Raw genomic sequence first — 12689 nt, forward strand, 5'->3', positions numbered from 1 at the left:
ATAGAGGAAAGCCGCCCCAGAACATAGCGGACACCGAGCTCCAGCAACCCGCAGAACTCCCGGCGACGCCAGCAAGATGACGACGAAGATCGTCACTTGGGGGTGCGGAGGCAAACACTGGTTTGGCTTCGTACCCTCAAAGGGCGAATACTATAATGTTATTGGCCAAGGAAATGCTGGAGGCGTCGGGGAACCTTAAGCGGGAGATAAAGATGTCGGTGATAGAGTCGCTCGGCGAATTGTATCAAATGATACTCCAGCTGAGTGAGTCTTCACAGACCCTGACCATCAGGTGTGAGACTATTCAGAAGGAGTTCGCCGGGGAAATTGCCAGACGTGAGAGAGAGCACTCGGAGCGTCTCGCCAGCGCGCCACTCCCGGAGGGCATGAGTGATTCACTCAAGGAGATGGGGGCTCTGATGGATAGGGTTCAAGATGTGGCACAAGAGCTCAAAAAAACAGAGGGTATAAAAGACCAGTTGGCGTCTCTGACAGCGGAGCTCAAACGTGCACATGAACGAGCTGTGTGGCAAACGCAACAGCCATGCGAGCAACCGCTGCCTACAACTCTTCACACAGAGTTAGAGGACATGAGGAGACTGCTCGCAGAGTTGGCTGCACGACCCGTGACCCACACAGCTCTGCCATCATCCTCCTCCCCTATACTCGGCCCTCAACGGACACAACGTGCGGCTCGGACATACGCGGAGGCAGCGTCCTTGCCTCGCCACCCTGTGGTGGTGGAGTCGACAGATCCGAATAAGACCGGTGACGATATATTGTCTGAAATTAAATCGAATGTCGACGTCATCGCCATGGGTGTCGGGGTGAACGCAGTCAAAAAGCTCCGAAACCAAAAAGTCATGGTCTCGTGCGACTCCAGTGCCGGACGAGCGGCTTTCAAGAGAGCTCTCGATGAAAGAAAGGATTTTAAAACCTCAGAGCCACCAATGAGGAGGCCGCTCGTCCGACTAATAGGAGTTTCTAAAGACCTATCGGACGCACGCGTTTTGGAGGCCCTCCGAGCTCAGAATAGAAACCTCACGGATGGCTTGGAACATGAAGAGCTGGAGATGCGGGTAGTCAGGCGCACGAGGGGTAGAACCTCTATTCTGCATAACATCATCGTTGAGTTGGGTCCAAAAATTTGGCAGCGGCTGTGTGACCAACGCGTCCGGGTAGGATACCAAGTGGTTAATGCGGTGGATCAGTCGCCAGTAGTCCAATGCTTCAAATGCATGGGCTACGGCCACACTGCCCGGATTTGCCGCGCCGAGGAGCGCTGCGGTCACTGCGGCGGGGCTCACGAAACAAGATCTTGTCCCCCAGCGTCCAAATCTGCCCCGCCCAGCTGCTGTCACTGCAAAGGGAATGCTGGAGGGGACGCTGCGCATCCAGCGTACTGGGACATTTGTCCAGAACGTCAACGCTGGGACAGAATAGCCCGTCAATCAGTCCAATACTGCTGAAACAGTTTCTGTCGTGATCTCCCAGACACCTCAGTACACCGACCACCCAACTGGGCCCCACGAGCACCTCTCTAGGAAAACGGAAGCCCGACTAAAGATCATTCAGATCAACACAGGCCGTTGTCGGGCCGCACTCCATGAGGTGCTCCAAGTAGCCATAGAAGGTGGCTACTCGGCAGTTCTGATTCAAGAACCTTACGTTGGATCTACGGGCCGAGTAGACACCAGATACCGCTGTGTACAAAAAATGGCTACAAGGGATAACCCAGTTAAATCAGCCATAATAATTCTGGACCCCTCTTTTTCTTTAGTAGAAGATCACACCATGGTGACGGAAAACATTGTCACCGTGGTGTTAGAGCGAGGTCCAGTTAAGCTAGGCTTAGTATCGGTGTACTTCGAAGGAGATAAGAACCTCAACCCATATCTCTCAACTGTCCATAGTTGTATGAGTCGTGTTAACACCAATACAGTCATCGTAGGAGGGGACATCAATGCTAAGAGCCAGTGGTGGGGGTGTGAGCACGAGGAACCCAGAGGGACCACATTTTCAGAGTTTGCAGCACAGCAGGACCTTTACGTGCTAAACGAGGGAACAGAGCCGACATTTTATATCTGGCGAGGGGACAACTTGTACACTAGTAGAGTGGATGTTACCCTCGCAACCTCGGCTCTGTTTCATCGAGTGCAAAATTGGAGCGTGCAAGCAGACCTGGTTCCCTCTGCTCCAGACCATCGTGCCATCACTTTTGCCATTGACTTCGGCAAATTGGCGCATTCTCCTCCTCCTCCAAAGACAACTCGACTCTACAACTCCAAAAAAGCCGATTGGGTCAAATTTGGCGTTTCAATGGACGTAGGCCTCGCTGACCTCACGGTCGAAATGATTGAGGCTATTGAGACGCCGGATGACCTAGAAAAGGCGATTGGACAGTACACTGCGGCGATCAAAAAAGCATGCGACGATTCTATCCCTCTAATAAGTCCATCCAAAAAATACAAACCGGCAAATTGGTGGACTAAGGACCTTAAAAACCTCAAAAGAGAGTTGAAGATCCTGAGGGGTAGAATCAAAAATGCAAATAGCCGCAGGAGGGATGTGGTAGTTGAAGAGTACCTTACTGCGAAGGAGAAATATAAGACAGAAATTGAAAAGGCGAAAACGAGCAGCTGGGTAGAGTTTTGTGCTAAACAGGATGGAGAAAGCGTATGGGACGGGATATACAGGGTGTTAAGATGCGTCTCAAAGTCCCAAGAGGACGTCCTGCTTAAGGACAACGGCGGAAACACCCTGGATGCCCAGCAGTCGGTCGACTTTCTAGCGTAAACATTCTACCCAGCTGACGTATTGGACTGTGAGACCGATGAACAGCGGGCTATTAGGATCCGAACAGACAGGGCTGAGGAACAGTTAAGAGCGGCACCGTGTGAACACTTGCCATTTACCCGACACGAGCTGACAGAGGTACTTCAAGGTATCAGTCCCAAAAAAGCACCTGGAGAGGACGGCCTCACAGCGGACATCTGTAGCGCAGCTATTGGAGCCAACGTCAACATCTTCTTGGCTCTTATAAATACTTGCCTCAGACTAGGATACTTTCCCAAATACTGGAAGGCTGCGGTAGTGAAAATCCTGCGAAAGCCATGCAAGGAAGACTACTCGCAGCCTAAATCACACAGGCCAATAGGATTATTGGCCGTACTGGGAAAGATCCTAGAGAAAATGTTCGCTAAGAGACTTCTCTGGCAGCTCGGTTCGGAAGGTAAGCTAAGTCCACGGCAGTATGGCTTCATGCCGCAGACTAGCACAGAGGACGCCCTGTATGACGCCGTTAACCTCATAAGGGCGCATGTCGAGAACAAGCAAATTGTCGCGGTAGTGTCTTTAGACATCGAGGGCGCTTTTGACAATGCTTGGTGGCCAGGGATAAAAGATCAGCTCCTGGCCAAAGGATGCGACTCGTCTCTCTACACACTGCTCTGCAGCTACCTAAATGACAGGGTGGTTAAGGTCAAATATGCTGGTGCAGCGGTGGAGAGACCTACCAATAAGGGTTGCATCCAAGGCTCGACATGCGGTCCTCTGTTGTGGAATATCCAACTCGACCAGCTCCAGCTCCAGCGCTCCGACTCACTTTCAGCTCACGTACAGGCATTTGCCGATGACATTTTGATCATCGCAGCGGCAAATGGTACTGGTGAGCTGGAACGAATTACAAACGAGGCGCTGGAAGCCGTGTCTGAGTGGGGAAAGAGGGCCAAGATGAAGTTCGCTGCTCATAAGACCCAGGCTATGGTCGTCACTAGGCGACTGAAATACGACCTCCCACAGCTGAGACTTAACGGAGTCGAAATCAGCCTGTCGGGGGAAGTAACTGTCCTGGGTCTCACAATAGACAGGAACCTTAATTTCTTGAGCCATCTTAATAAAGTTTGCGGTAAGGCCATGGTTCGGTTCCAGATGGTATCTAGAGCGGCGAGAGCAACGTGGGGCTTAAATGCCAATATCCTCCGGCTGCTCTACATTGCCATCATTGAACCAACTGTTCTGTATGCGGCATGTGTCTGGGCTCCTATTGCGCGGTGTCGATACGCACGGACTGTACTCGACAGAGTCACCAGGGCCTTTGCCATTAGAATTTCAAAGGCCCACCGCACCACGTCACTTACATCTGCCGTCCTGTTGACAAGGGTTTTACCTCTGGACTTAAGAGCAGAAGAAGTTTACAAGCTTTATGAAGTCAAAAGAGGAAAACCCTTCATCGGCCTTCCAGGCCGACTACCTGAACTAAGAGAGAGCACCTTCTCACTGCCACACCCAGCCCGAAGGGCTATTTTACCCTTCGAAACAATCGCCAGTGAGGAGGAGCTCTCAAAAATCGAGAACGATTGGCCGATGGTTTATACAGACGGCAGTAAGATCGAGGATAAAGTGGGAGGTGCGGTGACTCTGTGGAGAAATGGCAAAGAGTGTAAAACGAACGCCTTCAGACTAAAAAATTACAACTCGGTGTTCCAGGCCGAACTGGTGGCAATTTCAAGGGCACTGAATCTTATCGCCAGGGAGCCCCATGTGAAAAGAGGCAATATACTCAGCGACTCTAGATCTGCACTGGAGTTGCTGAGGGACCCATCATCAACCCATCCCCTGGCCTACGAGATTAGAAAAAAGATAGAAGATCTAAAAGGGGGTGGGGGTGATGTTGCATTTTATTGGGTCAAAGCTCACATCGGGATCCCTGGCAATGAAAGGGCTGATGAGTTGGCCAAGAGAGCAGCATTAACTCGAAAAGACTCGGCGGCGTACAGTTCGTTTCCCCTCTCTCATGCAAAATATGCAATTAGATGGGAGACGACGAAGCAATGGCAGGAGAGGTACGCAACCTCCTCCACTGGCCGAGTCACCTTCTTGTTCTTCCCAAATGTCACGTCAGCCTACAAAATCCTTGGTTCCTTCACAATGTGCAACACCAAGGCGCAGCTCTGGACTGGACACGGTGGCTTTCGAGCGTACCTCCACAGGTTCAAACTCTCCGAGAGCCCATCCTGCTCTTGTGACGATGAGACTCCGGAGACCATAGAACACCTGTTGGAGGAATGCCCTAGGTTTGGAGCTGCTAGGTTTGACTGCGAACAAAAGGTCAAAGGAAGAATAAGAAGTGAGGAATTCCCTGCTCTCATGGCCAATGAATCCACACGATCAGTGTTTATGGGTTTTGCCTTAAATGTTGTAAAACTAGCAAACGGTGCGAATAGGACCAGGTGATAATAATCTGTGATAATTTTAGTATAATTAATTAAATTGTTTTTAAATAAAAATTTGTAATAATAAGCTTTAATTTATTTAATTGTAATTTGTGATATAATTAGTTTTAGATGTAATGAATTTGATTTATAATTATTTATTGTTATTTGTAAAATGTTAATAAAATTATATGAATGATGCATTATATTATGTTATAATGCATTACTATTGTTATTATGTTTATTTTAATGTAACTTTAACTTACTGTCTCTTAGACTTCATTCTTCTGTTTCTACATTGTATTCTTCTATTGTTTCTTTTCTTTATACTGTTTTAATTTGTTAGTGTATCATTTTATGTATTTTATACTTCTTCATATCGATTTTATTATGGAAAATGATTTAAATTAAAATAATGTTTTAAATTAATAATGATAAAAGGTAGGGGGTTTTTAGCCGGTAGGAGTCCGGCACTACCTGGGTCTTCCCTTCCCAGGTGTCCATGATGGATTTTCCTCCTACCTATTGCAATTTCATAAAAGAAACTTAAATTTTATATTATTTTTTGATTTATTAAAAGTTATAAAATGATTAAAAGTATAAAGGTTGACGCAAAATAAAAAGCGTCAGTTCATAAAGAATTTCATTAAAAAAAAAAAAAAAAAAAAAAAAACCTAACCTAACCTAACCTAACCTAACCCAGTTGCATTCTTGCCGCCGTCCGGGACGCATCGTTTTTTCAACGCTCCGCACCTAAAAAATCGCGAAATATAGTAAAAATAGTGCGATTTTCATAAAAATAGTGTCAAATTGTGCGGGCAAGCGAGCGCTACATTGCTGTGCAAAAATTTTTGTCCAAAAAGTGAAAGTGAAAGTAGGAAGTGAGAAAAAGTGATAAATTTAACCTTTTCGGCTGCGTTCCGGCCGAAAACGATCGACGACCCCTACTTTTTCTGGTACGCCCTGGACCGCATCGGTGACCTCTACAATCCTGCAAAGTTCCAGATTTTTGGCGCCAAGCGTCTAAGTACAAACGCCAAAAAAACAACTTCCACGTGGCCACGAGGTCATTGATCCCGACAAGTCCGGCCAAACCTGACACTGCAAAATCAACGAACTAGACCGGCAAGTTGCAAAACAGTTTTTTATTTTCAAAAATTTTGACTTTTGGTAGAGCCACAGACATTTTAAGAAATTATGTTTTGTCAAAAATCAATAACTTGCCCAAGTGATCTATGACATATACTTCTGAGACCACTATTAAGAAGACCATAATTTACTCTATATTTGAGCAAAAAATTTTTAAAATCCGTTCTCTACTTTTTGAAATATTAATTTAATAAAATTTTAGGTAGGTATTACGTGGTACCCCCAATATTAATTGTGGGAACTCAATTTATAATTGACAAAGTTTGTAGTAGTTTACTTATTGACGCTACAAATTTTTAAATTAAATTTTGTATTTTGTTTGTGTATTTTTTGTATTTTATTGTTGTTTTTTGTATGTAATTAAGTACTTATACATTTTAAAATTATTTTGAAATTTGTACTGAACGGGGCTCATCAAGCCCGACAGATTGAGCCCAATCTCGGGTTGTTTCGGATCAGTGGATCCAAAGTTAGCTTATTGTCCGCCATCTTGGACGCCATCTTGGAAAACTTTAGACCTAAGTAACTTCTGACTGGATATTCCCTCTGACGTGCGGTTTTCTTGGTAATTGTTGTCTTCAGAAGCTCTACAAGATAAACTACTTGTTGGCTCTACATAGAGTCCAAAGTTTTTTGTAGAGTTTCGATAGGATTCAGATTGACACAGCTGGCCTTTACTCTTTGGTCCAAACCGCAGCGCTCTGGGGCATCTGGATCAGAAGTTATCGCTTTTTAAAATTTTCGGCGGCCATTTTGTCGGCCATTTTGGATTTTCTAAAACATCTGTATCTCGGGAACCCGTCATCCGATCAGAACGCGGTTTTCAGTAGCATTAAAGGCTTACTCAGGACTACCTTCCGAGATAGAGACAGTCTCTACATAGAGCAAATTTTTATTTTTAAGAAATTGAAAATTGTCACCCCTTGTTTATGATATAGAGCTCTTTTGAGCCTTATTTACTGATATTCTTTGTTTTAGAGATAATTTTATTTTCTCTACATTGCTTTTTTGTCGTCTGTATTTTTAATATATATTTTAGTTAGTGACTTCCTTTGATACAGAGCTTTATTGAGCCCTGATATACTGACGTAGAGCCAGTATTTATTACTTAGCTCAACTTTGATTTTATTTTATCTTCGTTTTTATTAGGAGACTCAGAGTTTTATTGAACTCTGACATAGTTTAGTCTAAGTTATAAACACTATTGTGTAGAAACAGGGTTCCCTATTGAATCTTCAATAATTCCTATAACTGTGTTCACTTAAAGTTCCGGACATGTTTGGGCACCGTACGCCACCTGTACGTAGAATGTCGGGGCAGCGAACAGCCGCTGAGCCTCAAGAGGCGAAGCAGGGATCCGCCTCACACGTCAGACGCAGCATCGGGGAGTGGGAGGCCGGAAAACCGGGGCAGAGCTCCGTGGAGGCTCCTCCCCGGGCAGCAGCAGTGGTGCAGGGAACCAGCAGCGCCACGACACCCCCGACACAAAAATATAAAAACAGGACGACGGAAGCCAGAGCCTGCCTGACAACAGCGAAAACCTGGCTAGGAAAGGCGAGAAACTTAAGGACCGACATCAAAAACGAAGTGACGCAGCTACTGGAACGAATGTACCAGATGGTGAAGGAGGCCGAAGCTTCAAAGACTGTTCCTCTTGAGGCTCTTTCACAGGCGCAAACACCGTCAGATATCCAGGCAGACAAAATTAGCCCACCCGATACGCAAGAAGGAGAGGCTGTTCAGGCAAGCCTTTCGCGTGCGGAGTCTATGAAGGGCTACTCGAAGCTCCGCTTCCGTTACAGGAGGAACAAGATTCTCCTCCGTTGGGTCCAACACGGCTGCCATCGATGGTGGGGCATGTGGAGGCCTCGTCGGAAAGAGAGCCGTGGTCACTTCATTCACTAGCTCGGGCCGAAGACTTTGAGTCAGTGGTGGAGCCCAGGTGCGGAGCTTTTTTCTCGCAGCCCTGTACGGCCGGCCCCAGGGATCCACGTCTAGGGCCTCCAGCATCTCATTACGAGCAGCCTCCTTGGACCGCCGTATTGCAATTTTTATTGCCTTCTTGGCTGCCTTGTATATGGCAAATAGGGCAACTTCTTCGGCGTCTGGGGGGACATCGTTCCTACGCCTGGTTCGTCTTCTGTGTCGGGTATACTGGCGACGAGCCGACATACATGCGCGGCGTAGTTCCGCGATTTCAGAAGACCACCAGTACATTTTCTTCTTGGGAGGAATTGGTCTGGCGCGAGGCATAGCTGCATCGCATATTTGCGACAGAGTCTCCCGGAACCAGTTGGCTTCATCATCTACATGCGGAAGGCTTTCCGGGCTTGATGCCCATGCATGGACGATGGCCGCTTCCTCTAGTGCTTCGCGGTCCAGGCGGTTTAATACCCAACGGGGACCGGCGCCACATATATTGGTCCAGCGCGTGGTATCCAGTGTTGCGGAGACGTCGTATCGGATATAACGATGGTCTGACAGAGTCTCCACATTCACTATAATCCTCCAGCCCTGGACAAGGGGCTCCAGTGCGGGACTCGCGAACGTGACATCCACAATGGAACCCCCATTGTGACGCACACAAGTCCATTCTGACCCCCGGTTGAGAACAGAAAGTCCCACCTGGGCAAGCCAATCCTCCATAGGCTCAGCACGCTCATTGCGCACCGGGGATCCCCACGCCTCTGATTTCCCGTTCAGGTCTCCTGCCACAATGACTGGGTATGGTCGACTTTGCAGAACCAGTGATCCAAGCTCCGCGAGGAAATGTTCAAAGTCCGCCACATTCCTGTTGGGCGAGAAATAGCATCCAATGATCACTATTCCGCCCAACAGTGCCGCCACGCATCCCCTTCCCTTTGTTACCTTTTCAAAAGGAGGGGAGCCAACGGCACCCCGCGAAACCAGGGCCACCGTTCCATCCCGGTCCGAGACCCAGTCTGGAGGCACATAGTATGGCTCGGACACCACCGCCAAGTGTATCAGCCACTGCGCCATGCTCTGGTACAGTAAGTCCTGAGCGCTTTCACAGTGGTTGATATTCGCCTGGAGAACTCTGAGTGCCATCTAGCTGGACATTGTTTCTTCCACCGCCGCTGCAGCTTCAGTATTAGCCGAGGCACTGGTAGGCAGCGGTTGTGTGGCCGCCAAGGTCTTCTTCCGCTGTTTCTTCGAGGGAGGAACGCAGGCTTTGCCACCCACCCTGTGGTTGGCCTGTTTACCAGCGGCACTGCATATGGAGCAGTGAGGGTCGGCATTGCAGGTGCTGGCCTTGTGGCCAGGCTGCCCACAGCGGTAGCAAGTGTTACTGCGGTCCACCTCCGACTGGCAACAGACGCCAACGTGTCCTGCCTCAAGGCAACGGTAGCACCGCATTGTCTTCGGTGGCTGCAGTTTTACCGAGGCTGACGTCCAACCAATCCTGAGGTGTTTAGCCTTGTTGATTTTTTGAGCAGCAGCGACGGGACAGCTAGCCCACACACTGCCCGTGGTAGAAGGTCCCATACGTAACTCTCCTACTTTTATTTGCTCTTTAGGGCATCCTCCGACAAGGGCAATTGCCTCAACCACCTCTTCCGAGGTTGAAGAGTCATCCAGACCGTATATGCGTAGACTCGCACACTTAGTGGGCCTACACATTTACAGTCTCGGATCCTATCACTTTTTCGATCTCTGCTGCCAAAGCGTCGGCAGCGGGCTTGCTTGAAATTCCCGGAATTTCAAGGATGCGGGCACCCGTGGCTGCATTCCTAATCCGCATCCCTGAAACTCCAAGGCTAGAGAGATCGATCTTGGACTTCGCCTCAGTTAAGACTTTGGCGTAAGTCATTCCCCTGCCCGCCGCTTCCGGCTGTAAGGTTACAGCCACGGCCTGTGACCGTGGAGGTCTTAGTTTAATTTTCGGGGGTTCCCTAGCAGGCGCTTTAGTGGACGCTGCCACTGTCGCCCGTTTCTTGGTTCCACGCTTAACAACTCAAACTCAAACTCAAACTCAAAATTTTTTATTCATCGTACAAATATAAAATTTTCTGATGAACGTCAATTTTTACAAATTACTCTCCGTTCGGATAAGGGGGGGCTCTTTCTGTCTAAGGAGAAGAACGGAGGCAAGAAACTCCTGAGCCATCTTTTCAAAAAACAACAGTAGTCCAAGTCTCCCCGCTCCTATTTGGCCGAACGGGTTGTGAGGGTGAGTCTTGGTCCACTGGTGCTGGCACATTGGGTGCCACATTTGGTGCGGGCCCACTAGGTTTCTTGCCTCTTTTTCTTTTGGACTTCTTTTTCTTGTGGCTAGGTCCGGGTTGTTGAGCCACTATACCGCCTTTTGGTGTCTGGATCTGCTTCTTTGCAGCCTCCACCTTCTTTTTATCTGCAGCTAAAGGAGGGCGCATCGGAGGAGCGGGTGGCAGACGCGACTCTAATGAGGAGAGCTTGGCATCCACCATGTTCCCCACCTCCAGCATTATAGCACGCGCAAACTCGGCGAATTCTGGTCTCACCCGCTCCGCCGGTGGCCCAGCCCGGCTGGGTTGGCTTGGTTGTACCGTCCGTGGCGGTGAAACCTGACGTGCCTCATCAATTTGCCTAGGGCCTACCGAGGGAGCAGGGGAGGGGGATCGGCGTCCATTCGCTGCTTCGAAGCCGGAGCGAAGAGTCTGGAACTCCCTTCGCAGGTCCGCTTGTTCCGCTCTGAGTGCCTCGTTCTCCCTTCTCAGGCGCTCGACCTCGGACTGCAGGCGATTATTATCAGCCTGCAGTTTGGCCACCTCTTCGTTTGTAGTCCGAACACTAAGAGTTTTCACAGCCGTGGAAATTGCCTCGACGGAATCTTTTATCGCCCGCACAAAGGTGCCCTTTAGGTTTCGGGACTTTTTCCCCACGTCCATGATAACATCCAAGTTATTGGCTATAACTGTCTGCAAGTCAGCAGACAGCCTATTATCGCCATCCCCAAGTGTTTGGGAGATGGCCTGATCCAACCGGGAAAACGACTCTCTGGCTTTCAGAGAATGGTTTGCAACCTCTTCTTCCAAGCGGAGCCGTAATTCTTTCTCCTTGGCTGCCGCGAGTTCAGCTTTAGCCTTTGCTAAGCCAACATATTGGCCAGTGGCAGGCGGCCTGCCTCGGCCCCTTTTGGGTGTGCCAAGCTTGTTAGGCACACCGCTCGGGCTTCCTCCTGAGCCGCTTCCAGAGTCAAAGACCGCAGATCGTTTACGTTTTTGGGACCTACTCTGCCAATATTTGCCAGAGAGACCCAATCTCTCCTCGTCTGCAGTGCTCTCCGCGCTGTCTGTAGATTCTGCAGACTCTAGCATGACCACACTAGCCTCGCTTACATGGGCGGGAGACTCGAGCGATCGACCCCTGCCGCTTCGGATCGATCCCTCAGAGACCCCGTCCCTTTTTCCTCCCTTTTTGGCGCGAGCGCCCTGGCCAGAGCCCTGAACCGATTCCGGGGTGGTGGAACCCGGTCTCAGTCCAGTTTGCTCCGCGGGCTTTCCGCCCGCTTTAGTGCCCAAAGTGTGTGCCTTTGCATAATGTTCATTACTGCTCCCACTCTCCTCTCCCTCCTCAACCTCAAAACTTAACCTACTTAAACTACGCCTCCTACTATCTACAACTTCGTCTTCATCTTTGTTGGATTGTTGCATGTTTAGATCCCACGAGTATGAACATTTTAAAATATCCCTAATACACCTGGAGTGCGGGACTTCTCCGGTTGGTCGTTAACGACGGAGATACTCCCCCGCCTCCTACCCTTGCGAGTAGGAGCCTGACGCCACGCTAGACCCGTAGGTACCACAACGCCAGTAACTTGAGGATTTTTATTGAGGTTTTCTCCTCTTGAGCCGGCCGATTAAGGCAAGCTCCCTGGTCCCAGGCCTTGGGATAACAGGTTTGCCGGCGGTGGCTTGTAGAAAAGCCTGTCTAGCAGCCTGTGAATTCACAGACCTAAGACCCGCCGCCCGTGGTTTTTGAAGAGGTTGTCTCCTCGTGGCCCCTATACACGTACACCTCTAGGCGCAGGCCACCGTACATGGCCACATGCACAGCCGCTCTTCCCGGGGCCGCTATTATGCGGCGGCTCGGACCCCCGTCCTCACCGCCCACAGCCCCTAACCTCCTTTTGGTCGCCTTCTACGACGGGCAGGAGATACCGTAGCCTTATTCTTACTCCCGGGCTACAGGGACGCGACGGGCTCACCTGGCCTGAGCCCTTCGCCGTCGCCTCCGAGCTGGATCGGCCCTCTCTCGATCTCGATCTGCGGCCTCTTTCTGGACCATGACGGTCTCACAGAACGAGACCACGGCCTTCCAACACTC

The 12689-nt window shown here is 49.4% G+C and overlaps 1 protein-coding gene across 1 annotated transcript; it reads right to left on the reverse strand.

Moving 5' to 3' along the window:
- Positions 1-9996: 9996 nt before the first annotated feature.
- LOC125489227 lies at positions 9997-12016 on the reverse strand. The gene is made up of 2 exons (XM_048624408.1): positions 10507-12016; positions 9997-10337 (listed from the first exon to the last, which is right to left on the reverse strand). The coding sequence occupies exons 1-2, from the start codon at positions 12014-12016 to the stop codon at positions 9997-9999; spliced, it is 1851 nt and encodes a 616-aa protein (XP_048480365.1).
- Positions 12017-12689: the final 673 nt, after the last annotated feature.

The sequence above is a fragment of the Plutella xylostella genome, chromosome 12 (genome assembly GCF_932276165.1).
Source record: "Plutella xylostella chromosome 12, ilPluXylo3.1, whole genome shotgun sequence".
NCBI classification, from domain to species: domain Eukaryota; kingdom Metazoa; phylum Arthropoda; class Insecta; order Lepidoptera; family Plutellidae; genus Plutella; species Plutella xylostella.

What these genes read in the sequence shown, in the direction of transcription:
- LOC125489227 (XM_048624408.1), bottom strand. Translation starts at nt 12,016, where the DNA reads ATGCAACAATCCAACAAAGATGAAGACGAAGTTGTAGATAGTAGGAGG. An exon ending in CGGGGAGACTTGGACTACTG is followed by an intron (nt 10,338 to 10,506) that starts TTGTTTTTTGAA and finishes TTTGAGTTTGAG; the next exon opens with TTGTTAAGCGTGGAACCAAG.